The 21,927-nt window shown below is 34.9% G+C and overlaps 2 protein-coding genes and 1 pseudogene across 2 annotated transcripts; all 3 read right to left on the bottom strand.

Annotated features, from left to right (window-relative positions):
• Window positions 1-1,736: 1,736 nt before the first annotated feature.
• On the bottom strand, window positions 1,737-3,427 carry LOC143592149 (UDP-glycosyltransferase 73C6 pseudogene; annotated as a pseudogene).
• Window positions 3,428-13,469: 10,042 nt separating this feature from the next.
• Window positions 13,470-15,608, bottom strand: LOC143592148 (putative pectinesterase 14). The gene is made up of 5 exons (XM_077072136.1): window positions 15,179-15,608; window positions 14,715-14,886; window positions 14,409-14,615; window positions 13,737-13,981; window positions 13,470-13,670 (listed from the first exon to the last, which is right to left on the bottom strand). The coding sequence occupies exons 1-5, from the start codon at window positions 15,562-15,564 to the stop codon at window positions 13,523-13,525; spliced, it is 1,158 nt and encodes a 385-aa protein (XP_076928251.1). The 5' UTR covers window positions 15,565-15,608; the 3' UTR covers window positions 13,470-13,522.
• A 1,348-nt stretch (window positions 15,609-16,956) lies between these two features.
• LOC143592147 (putative pectinesterase 14) lies at window positions 16,957-21,390 on the bottom strand. The gene is made up of 5 exons (XM_077072134.1): window positions 20,713-21,390; window positions 19,223-19,394; window positions 18,356-18,562; window positions 17,993-18,249; window positions 16,957-17,285 (listed from the first exon to the last, which is right to left on the bottom strand). The coding sequence occupies exons 1-5, from the start codon at window positions 21,123-21,125 to the stop codon at window positions 17,123-17,125; spliced, it is 1,212 nt and encodes a 403-aa protein (XP_076928249.1). The 5' UTR covers window positions 21,126-21,390; the 3' UTR covers window positions 16,957-17,122.
• Between the last annotated feature and the right edge of the window lie 537 nt (window positions 21,391-21,927).

The following is a 21,927-nucleotide window of genomic DNA, read 5'->3' as shown; positions in this document are numbered from 1 at the left end:
AGGAGAGATTCAGAAGTACAAAGTACGTCTAATTGTGAAAGGCTATGCCCAAGAATATGGAATCGTTATGAAGAAACTTTCTCTCCGGTGGCTTGTTTTGAAACAATTCGTGCTATACTTTCGCTGGCTGCACAACAAGGCTGGGAAATTTATCAGTTTGATGTTAAATCAGCCTTCTCGAATGGACCTCTTCAAGAAGAGGTTTGTGTTGTCCATCCACCTGATTTCGAAGTGCATGGTGAAGAACATAAAGTGTATCGGTTGCACAAAGCTTTGTACGGGTTAAAGCAAGCGCCAATGGCATGGTATGAAAGAATAGACTCATATCTTCAGCATCATTCGTATATTCGAGTCAAATGTGAGCCAACAGTCTACGTTAAAAGGGTTAGTGTAACTGACTTAATCATAATATGTCTACATGTTGATGATATAATTTACACTAGTTCTTCAAGTGATTTATTACAAGAGTTCAAAGACAAGATGGTTAGGGAATTCAAGATGTCTGATCTCGGTAAATTGGCCTACTTTCTTGGGCTGGAAGTAACACAAAGACATGATGGCATATTTGTGTCTCAAAAGAAATATGCAAGAGATGTGTTGGAAAAATTTGGTATGAGAAAATGTACATCAGCTGTAACACCTATGAATACTGGCGAAAAATTGCAAGCTGATGCAGAGGGACAAGTTGATGAAAGGTTGTTTAGAAGTTTGGTGGGTGGTCTGTTATATCTAACTCATACGCGGCCCGAGTTGGCTTATTTAGTTGGTTTTATTTCAAGGTTTATGTAGAAACCATCTGCATGTCATTATGGTGCTTCTAGGAGAGTCCTAAGATATGTTGCAGGGACGATTGATTTTGGTATTTGGTATGAACGAGGAAAAGATGTTTGCTTGGAAGGTTACACCGACAGTGATTGGGCAAGTGATATTGATGATCTAAAGAGTATTTCAGCAAATGTATTTTCTATCGGGTCCAAGAAGCAGCCTATTGTGGCACTTTCTTCAACTGAAGCTGAGTACGTTGCAGATACAAGTGTTGCGTGTCAAGGAATGTGGCTAAGGCAATTAATGAGTGAAGTGGGATATGAACAAGAAGGTGCAACCAACATTTACTGTGATAGTGTATCTGCAATATTTTTATCAAAGAATGCGGCATTGCATAGTAGGAGCAAACACATTGATATAAAGTACCATTATATCAAAGATCTGGTGGAAGCTAATCGTGTTAGTCTGAAGCCATGTCACACTCAGGAACAGATTGCAGATTTGTTAACAAAAGATTTGGGAGCTGATCAGTTTTGTTACTTACGTGAGAGATTGGGAGTAAGAAGGTTTGAATCAAGGAAGGGTGTTGAAAGTGATCCAAACCTAACTAGCCGTTAAAGTTCATGACTGTTGAGGTTGTTGAGATCATGGTCAGTCAATAAAGAAGTTCTAGTATTCTGTAGCTATTTTATGTTTTATTATTTAGCACATTTGTTTACCTAGTCTATAGGTTAGTTTGTTATGTTTTGATTAAGTCTTTTATTAATGTTGTAATGTTGCCTATATAAGGCTTTTTAGTTTAATGAAGTTATCATCCGTTTTTCAATAATCACATTCATTATCAAACACTAATTCTTATCTCTTTATCAATCTGTTCCAACACCAACTAACGATAATATCTAAATTAAAAATGAAATAATGACTAACAAACAAACATAACATGTATAAAAATCAAATAATTGTAACTATAATAAATCTATAATAAGCTCATTTGATGCTACTATTTATTTATCTCGCTAAACCATGCTTTAAACAAAAAAATACAAGTTAACACTACTACTCAAAAATGGTTGACACTTGGTACATATTCTTGTCAAAAATTTGGAAACATTGCCTTCAGATCAATAGCTTATGGCTTCTAACATTTGCACGTTCCGATAGATCTTGTGTTAATAATGTTAAGTTACGATGAGACGACCCTCCTTCTTCTACAGCTTTCTTCGCTACCATCCCGAGTGCTTTCGCTTTCTTTCTCCTCTCGTTTCCTTCAGGTCCCACATCCATTAACGCTTCTATAGCTGTTTTCACCTGCTCGCTGTTCACGGTCACGCCAAATCTATCCTCCTCGCCCCAATGCACCACAACGGGTGCACCAACACTCACACCGATCCCCAACACTTGAACGATTAACTTCTCGTTCAAAAACTGTTCAGCAAACAGAGGCCATGTGATCATCAGCACGCCAGCCGACACCCCTTCCAAGACCGAGTTCCACCCGCAGTGTGTCAAAAACCCTCCAACCGAAGGGTGCGATAAGATTAGGACTTGTGGAGCCCAATCTCTTATAATGAGACCTCTATCATTTACTCTATTTTCAAACCCGGTTTCTGATAACCATTTCTCAACCTCATGAGCTCGGTCACCCGCTCAGATCACCCATAAGAACGGGGATTTGGATGCTTCTAAAGCTAACCCGAGCTCGATGAGCTGGGGAGGCGTGACATGACTACTGCTACCGAAGCACGCGAAGCACGCGTACACCACTGATCCCGGTTCTTTCGAATCGAGCCAGTTCAAGTAACGTTGACCGTCATCAGAAGTACTGTTTCCTCTTACTGGTTTACCCGAACCGTTATCGCTAGCCAACGATAACGGTCCAAGACACCAAACCTTTCCCCCTTTTAACTTCTTAAACTCCTTAACATATTCTTGCTCCAACTCCTCAAAACTATTAATCACCATCCCATAAGCTCGTGACTCGGTCTCTCTTATTCGAACATGAAATGTTGACTCGGCTTCCCTCACTTTTTCAAGTCTCTCACTCATGAACCGGCTATGATTGAACTCGGGTGGAAGCTGAGCTCGGGTTATCTCAATCCGGTCGGGCAGCCCTGAGAGGATGAAAGGCTCTGACTCGGGTATTTCATCGAACTTGAATTCGTACAAATAATAAGTAGATAACTGTTTGAAACAACTCATTCTATCAAATATAATCCTTGGAATCTTATATTTAACCGCGATATCATCCGTCCATAGCATATATTTATCCGACAATATACAGCTCGGACGAGGCCTTAGCGATTCAAATCGTTGTTCTAGCAAATCTTTCAACATCTCAACTGCGGCTGCGAAGTTTGGAAGTAGATGTAAACCAGATAACGCGTCTACACTTTCGCATCCCTCCGGTAATCCATTCTCAGTCCCTGGAAACGGGAGTTGGAGAAACTGGACCGGGAGTCCGGAGTAGATGTGTTCTTGGAGAGTAGGACCGTACCGAACTGCGTTTACGGGTGTGGTGACAATGGTGACGGTAACATTAGGTCGTTGTGCGAGTAATATCGCCATGTCGATTATCGGGATGGTGTGGCCAGGAGCTAGAAAGGGGATTAGGAGGAAGTGAAGGTGGTTGGTTGATTCAGAAGCCATTGGTGAATTAATGAAGGTTGATGGACTGTGGAATTGATTTGGGATTTGTTGTTTATATATATACATACAATTTGCAACTTTCTGCTGCATTGCTGGTTGTACATGATACTTCATGATTTGTACATTCATTCCACGGCCCTCTCTCTCATATCTTCAACCCACCGCTTCAACCCTCTAGAAATTAATCACCACCGGAGACTGATTTTGTTTCTGATCGATGCCGATGATAAATTCGCTGCGGTACAATTACAATTCTTATGTGTTTTAACACCCACACACGTACAGCTTGTCGAACGAGACTCCTGACTGAATTTTGTCTTTGAGAGAGAAGTCGATGATGATTAGATACAACAATTTCTCCATCAATGCAAAGAATATTACTACTCTCCATCAAGCCTTTTTAACCAAGATCGGGTAAGTTGTGTGTAAGCTAGAACTTTTAAATTTTAGAACAAAGGGTAGACATACATAAATGGGTGCTTGGTTAATTCTGCAAAATATATGACACGGGGTTGGAAATCACCTGCATGAAATTAACAGAGACCACTGCCATTTTTAATTTGGATTTTTGGTTTGAAGTGGATGTATCAGTTTTTATGACCCACCGAATTGATGTTGATTTACAGTTAAGTGAGTAATGCATATTTCATCACTGTTATGAAATTTGTATGCATGAAATGTAAATTGAGTGTTGTGTAGGTATATAAAAATACAACACACCAAGTGTTTGATGAAATGACCCAAAACAATTGATGATTTCATGATGAATGTATGTAGACGAATGTTGAAAAACATAATCAACACAAATCTTTTCTCCTTCCTAACAATTAGTCGTTGTAGTTTCATTATGATTCTTTCAAGGGAAAATTGTATGTGGAACCAATTATTCGTATTGTTGACCTCAAGCTAGGATCAAGCATTAAGTTTTGGGAGTTGGTATGACTTAGTAGCAGACTTTCATGATCCATTTTTCTCATTGTTGACCTATTTGTTGGTTGTATATAGTCTTGATAACATATGTTTTATTTTTTACTATAACAGCTATCATATTTTCTTCATTTCATGTCATGTTTCTTTTCTTTCAAGCTATTTGACAGCTACTTTGTTTCAGGTATGTGTTCTGCCCTTTCTTCCTTACTTTGTAGATGTTGTATGACTTTTCTTTCTTCCTTTTTTCTGGTTGCTTCAAATACTAATTCCCAATTGTTTCTTTTAAGTTAAGTTACTAAATTTTGACTTTGATATAGATGTGTGAGAAATCGCTTGATGATTAATGTTTTCCACCAACCTATCTGGATAACAAATTGATGATCCGCTTATGTTGTAGAGTAGCTCAAATGATAATCTTTATCGTCCTAGCTTAATTAATGTTGGTCAATGGTCATCTCAACCCCGGCGCAACACGCGAGGACTGCTTTCTAGTTATATATAACAAATGACAACTTTCGTGTCGTAAGTGTTTGATTGGGCCACTTGACGGCACCTTAGTGGTCGATAACCATTTGTGTTGATTTTGTTTTTTGTTTTTTTTAGTTCCGGCGACGTAACGAACATAACGTAAATCGATCAAATGACAATTTTGTTTTTTCTTTTTTGTTTTAGTTCCGCTACCGTAACGAATCTGAGGGAAACATACCGAAATCACATAGACTCACCACATTTTGTTTTAGTTTCGGTACCTTAACGAACGTAACAAAAACCAACCGAATGTCAAATATGTTTTTGTATTTTTGTTTTAGTTTTGGTACCGTAAACGAGACCGACCGAATTTGCGTACACTCGCCGCCTCAATACCCGTGATTGACAACGTTCGGGTTTTACCGATTCTAGAGTTTGACTTCCGATATCATAACGCGTGTAACCGAAACCGACCTCAATACCCGTGTCGACTTACCACCTAAACGTCAAGGGACCGACAACGCTTGAGTTTTACCACCGCCCGAGTTTTACCGACATGTCTCGACGCAATGCACCAGGTGAAACACTAGTATAATATAATTTAGAAGTTTGGTGTCACAAAAGTTTTTTTTTTTTGAATATTGTATTAGTTGTGTAGTGTTTTTATATAAATCATTTTGATGATTAATCAATTGTAACATCTTGGTGTGTTATTGATGTTAAATTTGTTAATGCTAATGGTAAACTAAGAGACAAAGTACTCAAGTTCAAAACACATATAAAGCAACATTTAATATTTATTTATGTTCGTTTTTGTTACTCCTTTATATGAATAGATTCTTTTTTTGGTTTCTTTTCTTTTATTTTTTTTAATATTTTATTTGTGTTTTCTTATTTTAGTATGTTAATATAAATAAGAGTTTTGGTTTCATTATACCCCATTGGGTCACTTGGCGGAAGACACTTTTTTTGTTATAAATTTGTTCAGGTTCGTAACGAATGTGACGGAAACCAATTAAATTCACGTAGTGTCACCCCGTTTTGTTTTAGCTCCAGTACCGTAACGATCGTAACCAAAATCGACCGAATGACTATTTTTTTAGTTCTAATACTGTAACGAACGTGGAGGAAATTGAAAGAATATGCATAAACTCACTGCATCAACGCTCGGGTTCAACAACGGTCATGTTTTACCAACACTTGAGTTTTACCGACCAACTTCATCTCATTGGTCCACCTAATTATTTAAATTTTTTTGTTTTATATTTGGTTTTAGTTCTGGTATAATAACGCACGTAATCGAAACAACCGAATTCGCGTCGACTTACCGTCTCAATGCTTAGGATCGACAATGCTTGGATTTACCAACCCCCGGTTTTACCATTCTGCCCCGGCGCAACGACTGTTTTGGATATGTTTATGTACCCATCGTGTGCGGGAGTGGTCTGATGTGGGTTTGGTTGGTATGGGTTATGTTTGTAAAGATGCTAACAATAAATTAAAAAAAAAACAACCTGTCAACTCAGGAAACAGTAGTGCCGTTCGTATAATTAATTAAATGCAAAAAAAGTAAACATATTACAAATGGAGTAACGATAACGACACTGATTTTCCCGCATGCGTTGCGCGGAGAATTTGGTCGGTAAAACCGGGCGTTGCAGTAGCGAGTCAACGCGAATTCAGTCAGTATTAGCCACATCTATTACGATACCGAGCTAAACCTGAAAACAAATTCGTCAAATTAAATAATCAAAATAAAAGACCCCAAGAAAGTAGCTACACTTGTGTAACGTATTATTAAAATAAATTAACGTATCTAAAACAGCTTTTATTAGGTCCGTAAAACCCGAGTGTGGCAATGGCAATTCGATCGGTGTCGGTTACGTTCGTAACGGTACCACAATTAAACCAATAAAAAATAAATACGTCAATTTATCATTTTAAAAGACTTAACATATAAATAATTAAAATATATAAAACACTGTTTATTTGGTTGGTAAAACACGAGCGTTGTTGGTCACAGGAGTTGTGGCGCTGAGACAGCGTGATTTTCGGCGGTTTCGGTTATGGTAACGGATAAACAACGTAGGTAAAGCCTAAGCATTAATACTAAAAATTAAATTCATCAAGTTAACATGTAAAAAATTAAAAATATTTAAAACGACCTTTATTCGGTCCATAAGACCTGATCATTGTCGGTTCCGGCCGTTTCGGCATTGAGTCGACTCAAATTCGGTTGTTATTGGTTACGTTTCGTTACAGTACCTGAACTAAAACAAAACGGTTAGTAAAACTCAGTAGTTAATAAAACTCGAGCTTTGTCGGTCCCAAGAGTTGTGGCAACAAGTCGATGCGAATAATCTTTTAAATATCAAATTTAAAACAGAAAACATATAAATTTCTTGGAACAATCACACACCACCAAATGGACCAATCACAATCAAGCGTTGCCATACTTCTTATTTATATTGTATAATAATAATTTGGAACTTTGGTATCGCAAGGTTCCCATTGGGTCTTTGCGGCACCTTATTGGTGGTATTTTCTTTAGGTCAAGTCCGTAATAAATGTAACAAAAATCGATCGAAAACTAATTTTGTTTATGTTTTGTTTTGGTTATGGTATCGTAACAAACATGACGGAAACTAACCGGATTCACGTAAAAGCACCACATTTTGTTTTATTTGTAGTACCATAGCAAATGTAACGAAAACCAACCGAATGCTATTTTCTCGTTCTGGTACCGTAACGAACGTAACGAAAACCGATCGAATTCACGTAGACTGACCGCTTCAACCCCGAGATCGATAACGGTTTGGTTTTACCAACGATCGAGTTTTACCCACCGACTCCACCTCATAGGTCCACCTCAAGATTTTAGTTATTTTTTTAGTCCTAATACAATAACACACGTAACCGAAACCGAACGAAATCGTGTCGACTTATGGTCTTAACGCTTGAGGCTAAAGCGTTTGGGTTTTATTACCGTCTGAATTTTATCAACCTTCCCCAACATAACGCGTCGAGCTAAATACTAGTTACTAATATACTAGACTTTTGTGATGATGCACTAGGTAGTATTGATGGTAAAATAGTTTAAACTATTGGAAAACTCAAAAGCAGAAACTTTTAACACGGATATTCGGTAATGATAGTACTAGGAGTGATCTTATAAACGAAACCTCTAAAATCCTATGTGTCGCACTCTGGTCGCTCCCTACATTCTCTCAAGCCATCAGATTGCATTATTTGTAAATGGAGGCTTCTCATGCATTTGACCCAAATTCACAGGTATGGGTGTTACCAAAACCCAGATATTCCTTAAACATGTTATAACATCTCATTAAATTAAAAATTAATCCCCCCAAAATATTTGATGTAAAAATCCTATGGCAGAATTACAAATTTTGTCCTTTAAACATAGCTGATTTACGGATCAAGTCCTTTAAAAAGTTTACTTTCAGACGGTGTCTTTTATATAACATGTTTCCTTGGTTTTCGTCCTTTAGACTAACAACCATCCAATTCCTCCGTTAGATCATGGCATGTGCCTAGCACGTGAGGGTATAAAGGTAATTTCAACCCTTTATTATTAATAAATATAATAATATTAATATTTATTATAAATCCATATTAATATTAAAATTAAATAAAAAAACTATTAAAAAACTTGAACCAAAACTAAAATTCCACAACCACCACCACCGTCGGAACCCAACACCACCACCATCAGACCATCTGACCACCACCACAACACCGGTGGTCGATTAGGGTTTGGAGTGTAGGTAAGCCCAACCCGATCCATCTTTAACAACAGTCGTCTCCCTCCATTCTTTGAACCGCCGCTGGTCGCCACTTGCAACTTTCAATCTGGAATTTGAAACCCATGGTGTCGCGCTGCAACTTTCATCCCATGTGGAACCATAGCCTCTCACTTCTAATTAAAAGCGGCATTTGCTTGTTCGATTATTACTAATGGCGAATTAGTACTTCTCTTTACCCCATCTCAGGTATCAATCATTGTGTTCACAGATTTAAGAAACTTGAAATGATAGACCTTCATGTTGAACCAGATTTGATGTTTTGAAAATAGGGTTTTGTTCGATTATTGCTGATTTGTTTTGGTTGGTTCGTATTTTATTATTCAAGGTTGGTGGCAGATCTGTGATGATTCTTTGGTGGTGTTCAGAGCGTCGATGGGCTTATGTGGGAAGAAGATTCAGGTTGGGGTTGGGATCTTGAGGTGGTGAAGAAGATATAATTGAGATGGTGGACCTTAAATTTGTTATTAATATTTTATCATGTTTTTTTTATTTAATTTATTTGAAATATTTAAAATGTGAGGTACAAATTACCTTTATACCCGGACATGCCAGGATTTAACGGAGTTATTGGATGGTAGTTAGTTTAAAGGACAAAAAGCAAGGAAACATGGCATATAAAGGACACCGTCTGAAAGTAAACTTTTTAAAGGACTTGATTCATAAATCAGCTATGTTTAAAGGACAAAATTTATAATTTTGTCAAATCCTATAAAACAGAGATATTTTTAACATTAATATATTATTATTTTTAAAATATATTGTTATAATTAAGGATCAATTTTATGGTAAAAAAATAAACGGGTATTGGGTCTCCCCAAACTCATATAACTTTTAAACCGGGTTATAACGTCTCATTTATTTTTGAAACCTTTTATCATCAAACCATAAGTATATTATTAACTAACATACAATAAATATAATTAAAATTCCAAAAAAACATAAATACTAGAAACAAATAATATAAAACAATCCCCGTAATACGGGGAAAAAAATAGTAATATATATATATATATAAACGAAAGCTTTAAAAGCTCTCTAGTTGTTCCCTACATTCTCTCACGCCACCAGATTGCATTATTTGTAAATGGAGACTTCTCATGCATTTGACCCGAATTCACGGGTATGGGTCTTACCAAACTCAGATATTCCTTAAACGGGTTATAACATCTCGTTAAATTAAAAATTAATCTCACTAAATATTTGACATGGAATTCCTATAAAATAGGGATGTACTTAAAATTAATATCTGATTTCTTTAAAAAAAAGATATATATTATTTATAATTAAAAAAAATTTACAAAAAAAAAACAATTTTTAAGCGGATCATGGGTCTCACTAAACCCAAATAACTTTTAAACCGGATTATAACATCTCATTTATATGTGAACTCTTTCATCATCAAATAATAAATATATTATTAACTTATGTACGATAAATAATTATATTTCAAAAAATATATGAATATTATAAACGAATAATGTAAAATAACTCCTCGTAATACGGGGGATAAAAACTAGTGTGTGTGTGTGTGTGTGTGTAAAGGATAAAATACAATAATCTCTTATCGTACATTACGTACGCGACACCTGCAACCCTAGATTTCAAAAAACACGTGGTGGCAAATTTGTAAATTATTTCAAATCGTTTCCATCTTGATTAACCGTTGCATCGATTCAACCATCGTCACTAGCGTCATTTGCAGACACACACTTCAATTAATTTTGAATTGAAATACGCCATTTGCAGAAACTCAGTTGTAGACACTCCATATTTTGTTCATATGATCGAATCGATTATCAAATTGACAATCGACTGATAATTGTTTGATGATTACGAAATTATATGAAGTGATTTCAGTGTTCAATTTTATGTTACAGGTGTTTAATTTTTTTTTGTTAGTTTAAAAGTTCTGTTTAGAAGTTCAGAACTTCTAAACTTTTTTGAATACCCAGAACTTCTTTGAACGTATTAGAACGTTTAAAGATGCTCATTTTTTTTGAACATCGAGAACTTCCTTGAACGTATTATAACGTTTAAAGCTGTTCATTTTTTTAACACCCAGAACTTCTTTGAACGTATTAGAACGTTTAAAGATGTTCTTTTTTGGTCAGAACATTTAAAGGTCTTCAGTTTGTTTTAGAACGTTTAAACATAATATTTTGAACCCTAATCAGAGTTCGATTGAGTGCATTATTTCTGCAATTCCATAATCGATTGATGAATCTAAATACTTCTACACATCAATTCGATTGATTAAATCATCAACTTTTGATCAATTTTGAAGATTTCTTGATGTTCAACGCCATTCGATTTTGATTTGGTTTTTGACTTTAGAAATTTCATTCTTTAAGCTGTGATTAGAGTTTAGAAATTGGATTAGATTGAGCGACGAGTTCCGAATTTGGATCAGAGTCAATTTGTAATCGACGAATTTTGATCGCGAACTATGGATTATTTACGAAATTGCCACCGCGTGTTTTTTAATCTAACGCTCTGGAAGGTCGCATACGTAATGTTTGATAAGACATTATTGTACGTTAACCCACCCATATATATATATATATATATATATATATATATATATATATATATATAGAGAGAGAGAGAGAGAGAGAGGGGGAGAGAGAGTAAGGTTAAAATAAAAAAACATATTTTCCTAAAAAGTTTAAGAAATCTAAACCATTAGATACAATATAACACACAAGGGCATGATGGTAATTGGTCAAATATTTTAATTATGGATTTAAAATCACAATTGTTAGTGTGATCCCTAATTGTTTGCTAATATACCGGACATGATAGAAGAGTTTTATTATTTGATATGGTTACCACTTTTAATCAAGATATTTCTCCAAGAATCATAATTAAACAATATACTCCTAAACAATCATATCGAACAACAAAAAAAACCAACAAAAAACAGTCTAAACAAGAGAACATATAAAAAATCTTAGCACATAAACCAAAACAACATTAAAAAAATATAAACAGATAAACCTAAACAACAAAATCGTACGCAGACCACCCAAGCATCCTACTAGCAACCAACATAACACACCATCTCAATACAACTCAATATAACACAATCATCCACACAAAATCCAACTTCAATGCCATGTAATCTTTCGGTGTGTTTCTGTATCACACACCCTTTCACCGGTGATTGTTTTTGCTGGGCCAAACACACCGTCCACCATCCTCCGTTCCACACACAAAAACTTAGAAACTGGGGATTCTTCAATTGAAGCCTAGTTAATAACATTAACACTAGAACACACCTTGATTCTTCATAACGCATTACTCGGTGTCTTCTTCTTCTTCGTTCTTTCCGACCGGAATAACACTCCGACGACACGAAATGACAAATATGCTGAAGACCTTCAACCAAAAATTGCTTAAGAAGACTAACAATTTGTCGGTTTCTGATCTCTTACGTTGTGTGTCTCTGAACAACTTCAGCCAATCTTCAAAACAATGAAATAAAAAACTTTTGTAAATCACGCTACAAAATAGAGAGAGACTTATAATGATGGCATAAAAATAGGAATTTCCCTTGATATTCGGTTGACTGATCTGCATCTTCATAAAAAACTACATGACTATTTTACCCCTTAATGCATACTATTAAACCATTATATTAAAACACACACCATCTCAACCATTGGATCACCACATCCAACGCTCTAGATATCTTCCTACGCTTTTTAGACACACTGAACTTTTTACAATAACCCCACCCTATATATATATATATATATATATATATATATATATATATATATTTGTATTTAATGAGAATATGCCAATACCCTGTTAACCAATGATTGATAAATGACTGAACAGAAAGCTGGCAGAAATACAGATGGACAACGAAAGCCCCTAGGCCTTGATGATTGAATTTTGGCTTAAATATTGGGCATGGTCAGATATTTATGTGGGCTGGTCTCAAGGCTCATGTCTCATGAAGACATGAAACAAAGTTTGTTCATTCGAATATAAACTGTTAAAAGACTTGTAAGTTGTAACTCCACCTATTTTTGGGTTTCTAACAAAAAAATTAGATGAATCTTATTACTCTAGTTTTACGAATACAAATTATTCGATAATCTTTTCATAATCATCTTTCTCTGATAAGTGAAGATAAGTGAATAAGAAAAGAAAATTACAAACTTCAAAATTTTATTAAAAATATCTTCTGTAGAAAAAAATTAAATAAAAAAACATGTTTCCCCCCCATGTTAAGATAAAAAAAATGGTGTAAAAGAAAATGCTTTTAAAATAGCCCCTCTAACCCCCAAATGTTACTGGCCCTCTTTAAGGTGTTGGATAGTATTAGCTTGTTAGTATTGTTATGACTAATCATTGTATATGTTTATTAGGATTTCTGAATTGTGATGTATTTGTTACCATATTTTGGTTAATATGCCTTCAAATCGACTACGATCGGATTCATGATTTATAAATGTGAACCTCTAGCTTGCAAGGAAACTCTGTTTTATACGAGTTCCGCGTTTCTATACAAGGAAACACTATGTTAAGTGTTTTATCTTTCATGTCAGGATTGAAAAGATTATACGACACTGTTTTCTCTACCACCAAAGAATACATGCATGCGTTAAGTGTGTTTTAAGGATTAACAAGCTTATAAGGAACTCTATGTTGTTTCTCTACCTAACGGTAATTGCATGCCTTAAGCGTGTTACCTTGAACGATTTTGAGAGATTTTGCGAGTGCCCTTGTCATCCATATCATATGAATGAGTCATTTGTGCAACTATTCTATATCGGACTAACAATAAATTCATCCAACACTTTTCTGTTATATTGCCAAATTAAAAGTGCTATGCTACTTGACATAAATCGAATTTGTGCGACTAAATGTTCTTGATGTTATGGAATAAGCCAATCTTTTCCATCAATGTAAGCAATACTCATGTAAGGAGTTGCATCCGCTACACTTAACTGTTTTGCAAACTTCACCCTACCTTTGAAATCTGATCCAGAACCCGAACATGCATGTTCTCCAAATGTTACTTTCCTGAAAAAACATTCAAACATTAGATGTTAATAACATAGGATTGATCTCTTTTAAAACAGCCTTAACTGATCTCTAGAAGGGTCTTTCCAGTCATTCCAACCTTCCGGAGTGACAATAGCAGGCATGAAAGTTTTTATGAACACGATAGTTGAATATACACCCCAAGCCCTTCCAAGCCAAATTTTACCCTGTCCTTGAATCTTACAGTTCACAAACGAAAACCCGGTCTTCTCCTGCATCGAAGCCCGCTGATGGGCTGCTATAGCTCCATTGATCCCAGGCCCAGATGCCACGGAGTTCAACGTACAATCCTAAAAGAAATATTTAAGAAAAACGGTTTAAAAGCCTCAACATTTTTCCATCTATGCCTTCTTCACTACAACAAATATACAGGTTGTACACCTCTTTTTTCCTACACGGTTTAAGAATATATATATAACTTCTTGTCAAGGTGTTTATACTTTATAAACACGTAGGATATGTCTAATTTAAAAACATAAAAGAAGTATAGTAACGCTACTAGAAAACATATAGTTTGTAAATTATTGTACGAACATATTTTGCATGTTATTACAAATTTGGATTAAAATTGGTAATATGATTTATAGACGTGTTATTTCGATTTATAGGAAAACATAAATATTTTTTTTATTTTAATTTCTAAAATACATGTCGGCGAAAGATTTGTGGTTGATCCTAGGAGCAATAGACTGATTAATGTGTGATGAAGAACTATACCTCATAGAGTGATCTACCATTTCCAAAGATAAAATCTATTGTTCCTTCAATGAAACAGTTTTTGAAATAATGTCTTCCTGACTCGGCAAAAAGAGTATCTTGAAATCCATAAAATCCACAACTATAGAAAGCTGCTTGATCGGCACTGACTCTGAATGCAACCGCTTGGGCTCCAATCGTGCCTGGACCCGGAGGAGGAGCGTCGTTCTTTATCATTCCAGAGCAAAACAAGTATATCAATCTTGAATATTAATTAAGAAGAATAAAACCTCCAATGATTTACTTGCATGGTAATTTATAAGTTACCTTAAAGCTGATGTCGTGAGCGATAAACTTTGGAGAGTAAACACCAACCGAGTAGCTGTAGACAGTGCCATTAGTTTTAGCCGCAGTGTCGTTCCAGATAATGAATGTGTTGGCAAAGCCCTGGCCTTGAATTATCAAATTGGATTTAGTTTTTTTCACATTTACTTTCTCCCTGCCAAAACAATAAATGTTCTTGGAGCTAGTAACAAATTTAACACATATTAAGCACAAATTCTGACACACAACGTCTACATTGGCGAACTTAAACTTTTTAGTGGGTCATCGTAAGATTCTTTTCTCTAACGGTTACAATTACAGGATATAACTCATGTTTTAAGAAAAACTCAGATTTTATATATAAAAATCCAACAAATCCGTGTCACCGGCTGGTGGGTCAATAATTTCTTGACCTCTCTTGGTTCCGCCTCTGCATAAGTCGGCACAACTACACAAACATGTATTACCTGTATAAGCCTGCATCAACTATGATAAGTGTTGGTTTTGGTGCATTATCTGGAACAGCGTCCACCGCTTTTTGAAGACTATTGAATTTGCCGCAACCCTTTTGATCAACGGTTAACGTAAGTGCCACCCCGTATTTTGCTATGAGTGGAGATTTCCACTTTGCTTCATCGCAGGGAAGCAGCCTATAAAGATAGCCGAAAAGTTGGTGTATGAAAGACAAGAAGTCATGAAATAATCCACTTTGATCAAAAACACTTTTGATAGAAGTGATTTTAAGGATATGTAAAGAGATAGGAGTAATTATGTTTATATTTCTGGTGTAGATGGAAAGGAGAGCAATTGCAGTGACAGAGAGCCAAAATAATATGCTTCTTTTAGTGTTCATGCTTTTGGACCAAAGGATTGTGATTAAGAATTGTTGTGGGGTATGTTCTTTTATATACATAAAGAGTCCAAGCAAAGACTGTGTGACCTCCAAACTAGGCTTAGTCCATTTTTTTAATTTTCTCAAGTTTCATGAATGCATGAATCATGATGCACTTTTAAAACAACTAAATTTATATTAAAAAGGATGATGGTTAGAAAAGGTTAACGAAACATCAAACAATTACATTAGAAGAAGAGGGTTCTTTAACCACTCGATCAGCCGATAAAACTTTGAATTTTAGTGTTCTGACTAACTATTTACAAAAAAGAAAAAGTGTGAAATAGAATAAAAAACTAGTACCGTCTTCAAATCGTTAGCCTTGAATATAGCCTCACTCCGAGTCTTCCAAATCACCCACCGGTACGTGTACATAATACCTTCCACCACATGTTCTTTAATAATGGAAAACTTAAGTGAATCTAACCAAGTCGCCATATTTTCCGGCTTCAACATCAAGGGACCGTCAATGTCTAGCCAAACCATAATCGATCTCTAGACACGAGAAGCGATATGGAAAGTAGCAAATAAGTACTCCGCAATTTCTCAATCATTTGAACAAAGCGGGCACATAATAAAAGGTATTTATATCAATACCCTTATTAAAAATATTCACCCGGGTCTGCAGTCTGTCAAGTAAAAGTCTCCAGGTGAAAATGCTGACTTTTTAATGACACGTTTATTCCAACTGGTCACAGAAGAAGCATCCTGGAGGATTCTCATTTCGATAGCTTTTCTCGCCTCTTTTACATAAAAATCATTTTGGTTATAAAACCCAACTCCGCCTATCTTTTGAACCCGACCAAATCATATGATCCAAGAGACGCGTAAGGAAGAAGGTTGGCTTTTAATATATAATACATTTATAAGTTATCGCTCTCTACCAGTCGTTCTTGATCTTGTCTTAAAATAAGTTGTAGACATTGCACATCACCACTCATATCACTTGGTCCATACATTAAGAACAAACCATGAACGACGACAATTGTAATCTTGTGTCTGTAGAGATTTCCTATGTATTTGGATCGCCGTCCTTGCTTAAAACCTCCCATGATATGTCTATCCATAGTTTTGTAAATGTGTATGTTGTGATCATACTTATTGTCGAAGTTATGTGCCCTTATATATCAAACAGAAGTATTATTTTGTTATTTTTGTCCACAATACACAAAAAATGGGTGTTTTGCAACTTCAACTCGCGTGTATAATTACTTGTACACATTTTTTCCTTCACTTCTAAACACATAATATATAAACATTCATATTTATAATCGTAAAGATACATAGTCAAAAATCATGTATGGAACTTGCTCTAAAAGATATATATATATATATATATATATATATATATATAGGTCAGTTTGTAATAACCAATTTCTACAAAACAAGATGTGTCCTGTACTTGTTTATTACTAGATCACTTATTATTCGATGTCATTTTTAAAATGAGTCGTGCTGACTTTTACGAACTTTGTCTCGACATAATTAACAAGGATGTCATAAATCTTAATATAAGTTTCTAAATGCTTTTAGTGTTGTGTGAAATCCAGTCGTTCCCATCGATGAAAGAGATATCCATGAACGGAGTAGCTTCTTCTTCGGTTAGAGTTTTCACATACGGAACCCGAAATGTGGTATTTGCTCCGGGGCCTGAACACCCGTATTCTCCAAAGAAAACCGTCCTGAAAATACATTCAACATTAACAACAAATGTTAATAATGTTTTCTAACATGGTACATTTTTCATTATTATTACACCTATTACAAAGTATGCAACACATGTTTATGTAAGAGGCAAACAAGGGAAAAATTGTGGGGATGTTTGGCATTGTGTTTTAAAAGTGATTATCTATTTGTACGGAGATATGTTGGGTATTTAAGTATAACTGGATTGACTTTTCGACCAATGTAAATCATAATGTGCATCAAACAAGTTAGGAGGTGCGGGGTGATACTTGTTTGTTTGCTAAACACTGAGATTGATGGTTGTCACACCTTCAACATGCCCAACATTTGTTTTATGACGCGTTAGCTAGTTTTGAATATTAAAGATAATGTTTTGTGCCCTTGACCACCTTATACAAGTAACAAGTTCATCACGTGAGAGGTAAATCAAGCCGGCCAAGCAAATTTAGCTAGTTTTGAATATTAAAGATAATGTTTTAGACCCTTGGCCGACTTAGACCAGTAACAAGTCCATTACGTGAGAGGTAAATCAAGCTGGCCAGGCAAATTAAGTATCCCCTAAACCTAACGAGATAATTTTCAATTATACAAGCTTCCTCTTGTCACGTTGAGATCTCGAACCCGAGTATCTAATATTAAACCGACTCATTAAGCTAGGATATGTTTAAAATGCAATGCCAAACACCACTTAAATAGCCATAACTGATCTCTAGATGAATCTCTCCAATCATTCCAACCATCAGGAGAAACAACTTCAGTCATATAAGTTTTTATAAACACCACAGTTGCATATGCACCCCAAGCCCTCCCAAGCCACACCCTACCACTTCCTCCAATACTACAATACACAAATGAAAACCCGGTTTTCTCGTTCTCCGAACTCCTCCCATGTGCGGTTATCGTGCCACTAATCCCACCGCCACTCGGGACATCGCTCGCTATCGAGTTCAGTACAGAATCCTAAAGAAAATGGATCAAGTTAGAGACTATCTTGCTTATTTTTTTAAAAGATATTGTGATTATATTTGTAAGTAAAGATGTTAGCAGTTAGGCGGAATAACAATACCTCATAGAGTGATCTACCATTTCCAAAAATAAAATCTATTGATCCTTCAATGAAACATTCTTTGAAATAATGTCTTCCTTTATCATCATGAAGAGTGTCTTGAGCTCCATAAAACCCGCAACCATAAAAAGCTGCTTGATCTCCGGCGATTCTCAATGCGAGTGCTTGTGCTCCAACTGCACCTTGGGATGGTGGAGGAGCTGTGTTCTTTGCCATTGAACAACAAAGAAGGAATATCAAATTTAAAATTTTTTTAAACAAAGAAGGGTTTTTTTGGCCTAAAAGAGGAATTATTAACTTTTGTCTAAGTGAAATTCCTTTTTGACTTATGAGTTATTGACAAAGAGAGCACACTTTATTCATACTAGCTAGACCGAAGGAAACAAAGCAGTAAATGCTCAATTAAAATGAACATAACTTGGTGTATGAGAGGAGTTACACAATTGTCGCTCCGAATTCCATCAATTAGGGTTCTGATTCGTCTTAAGTACCCGTTTAGCAATACCTACCAAATTTATAATTAACAATAAAAGTGACACGTCAACCGTGTAATGTTTTCTGTATTCATCAATATATCTATGCTTAAAACCTTCAAAAGATTTTATTAAAAAAAACATTTTGATTTTTTTTTCTTTTTACATTTCATCAAATTGATTGATGGGAACATTAAATACTAACTAGTTGTTGAGTGTTGACTAGGTTGTAGGTTACCTTAAAATTTATAAATTCTAAGAGTGAAAACAAAGATTGTTACCTAAAATAGATAACAGATCAAAGTTAGTTAACTACCCTTTTACGCAATAATCACAAAAAAACCTATTAATTTAGTGCACTTTCAAATCGATGATTTTTGCACGTATGCATTACCTTGAAGCTAATGTTGTAAGCAATGAAGTTCTGAGCAAAAACGGAAACTGTGGCGCTGTAGATTGTGCCTCCAGTCGAATTCGCAGTGTCGTTCCATGCGATCTCAGTATTAAGATAACCTTGCCCTTGAATTATCAAGTTGGTTTTATTCTGATTCACCGTCACTTTCTCCCTGTCACAATAATAAGATTTTTTTGGATTTTACATGCCTTGAACATTAGTTATTATGTGCGCAACAGATTATGAAGCAATTTGTCACATTTTTTTCATTATGGGTTATAAAATGTGTCATTTATTACAAATTATAAACATGTGAAGGGTTCCTGTGCAAAATAATCTTAACAAAAATGAGAACGTGGGAAAGAATGTCAACTACAATACCTATCTACATAAGTAATGTTTTTTAAAATCAAAGAAAAACCTAATAATAACAAAAAAAATCAAAATCAACAACAAAATAATAACAGCAAATACTTGTAACAGTAAAAGAAAAAAAAACCTAGCCAATAATAACAATATATATATATAACAAATAGTTGTAACGTCTCAGAATAAAAAATAAGCAAATACGAACAAAAAATAACAACAAACACTTGTAAAAACAAACCAAATAATAACAGCAAATTAGCTCTCATTGCTTTCATGTTGAAGTATTTGCATTTGATCCTAAAACTTATAAACGTTTATACAAATAAGTGGCCTACAACACTACAAAATAAGAATATCACCGACAGCCCAATCCATCGTTAATCCGAAGGTGGTTATCAACAGAAACCCGTCAGTGATTGTCCGTTGGAAAAATGACCATGAATGATCTGATTTGCGATGAATTAATGATGAACTCTTTAGCGCGCAACGGAATAAAACGTACTTTAAAAGGCTATTTGTTCTTTCTTTTGTTTTCTGGAGTATGTCGGTAAATTATCAAATGACACTTATAAAGTAATTTTTTTCTTTTGGATTTCGTGGGATCCGTCGATTACTAACGGATATTTGAGTTAGTAATTTGTTGTCGGTGATACTCATTTGCTTAGCAGCGCAAATATTAAATTAGTCACCACCACTTACAAATTGATAAGATTAATTTGTTGGATAAAATTTCCAAAGATGATAATTTAAAGAATAATGTAAATAAACATCATAGCAACAATTTATATAAACTCTATATAAGAATTACTTATTTTCTATTTTTCTATACCCTTTCATCTCTAGACCAAGAGAAATGATATATGTTCTGATAAATCATTTTAATGTTAAATGGCATGAATCCATGATATCTATGTAAATGGCTCACTTGTACACTCATGGACTCTATGTCATGTGTTATTAGATATATAATTAATACTAGACAAATATTACTTTTTTGCATGATTATCACTTGACAAAAACTTAACACATTTTTCCTAAGCCTTATAGGGAAAAAAATGTGTACAGCCTCATTTTTTTCATTGTAAAGGCTCAAGGATTGCATGATCATAAAGTAAGATTACCTATAAGTGCCTGAATCAAGTATAATAAGAGTTGTACTAAGGCTACAATCAGGAACAGCATCAACTGCCTGTTGCAAAGTGGTGAAGTTCCCACACCCCTTTTGGTCAACGGTCAACACAAGTTGCGCCGCATATTCTGATACGAGCCTAGAGTTCCTCCACGTATCGTCATCACAAGTGGTCTTACGGTGCCTATGGTGGTGGTGATGGTGGCGATGGCGGCGGCCAATATGATTTATGAGTGAATAGAAGTCATAAATTCCACTTTGCTTAATAATATTATTGATATAAGTGACTTCAAAGCTAGGTAATGATATGTTTGTGGTGGTGGTGGTGGTGAAAGAAATAATGATGGATAAAATAGCAATGGAAATAACAGGCAACCAAAACAAAATGGTTTTTTTGGTGTTCATGTTTTGGAACTAAGGATTGTGATTAAAAATGGTTATGAGGTATGTTGTTATATATACATACATATCAATGTTTTTATTATTTTACTAACACTCAACAACTTTTGTCTCATCATGGCATCATGCCGCCTTTCATTTCATGCTTCAAAGGCATATATTTTTCTTTAAAGCTATCCATTATATCACTAGCATAAATACTAAATATTAATATACTCATTTTCTAATGTTTTTATATACGTTTCTGGCACTTAAAATAACACCGATTTGGCAAATATTTTAAAAGGTGATTGTGATACTGGAAAAAAAAACGTTCCTGGATCCGCCAATGATTTTGTTACGCAATATGCAACTTAAGCTATAGCTTTTATTGGCATGAATAATGGAATAATGATATTCTAGAAGTAAAGCAAATGATTTATTTGATAAGTTATGGTGGAGTTTAAAATGTGAGAATTGGCTTGGGAGTTAAGGGAAGTGAGTGTGAAGAAAGTGAATGACAGGAAAAAGAAGTGAATTTAGGGGCGGCAATTAACAAATGGAGGAAGATTGATCTATAAGTTAAGTTGTTTTTTAAGAACAAATAATTAAAAAGAAAAAAAAAACATGATGAAGGTGAGCATGTGAGGTTAGTATTGAAGGCATGTTATTTTAGAGTTATTGTATATAGATCATGTGTTTTGACCAAAATAATAGATTTGGGATCTAACTTTGAAATGCTTCCAATATCTAAAAATAACATTCATTAATAAAATGTGTTAAGTTTGTGTAACGTGAATATTCTATCAGTTTTACATACTATTAAGAG

This window comes from Bidens hawaiensis, unplaced genomic scaffold, assembly GCF_021521415.1.
Source record: "Bidens hawaiensis isolate Kalapana, Puna unplaced genomic scaffold, B.hawaiensis_p1.1 tig00040547_1, whole genome shotgun sequence".
NCBI classification, from domain to species: Eukaryota; Viridiplantae; Streptophyta; class Magnoliopsida; order Asterales; family Asteraceae; genus Bidens; species Bidens hawaiensis.
The sequence above is the reverse complement of the archived record's forward strand: the minus strand, read 5'-3'. Positions and strand labels throughout refer to the sequence as shown.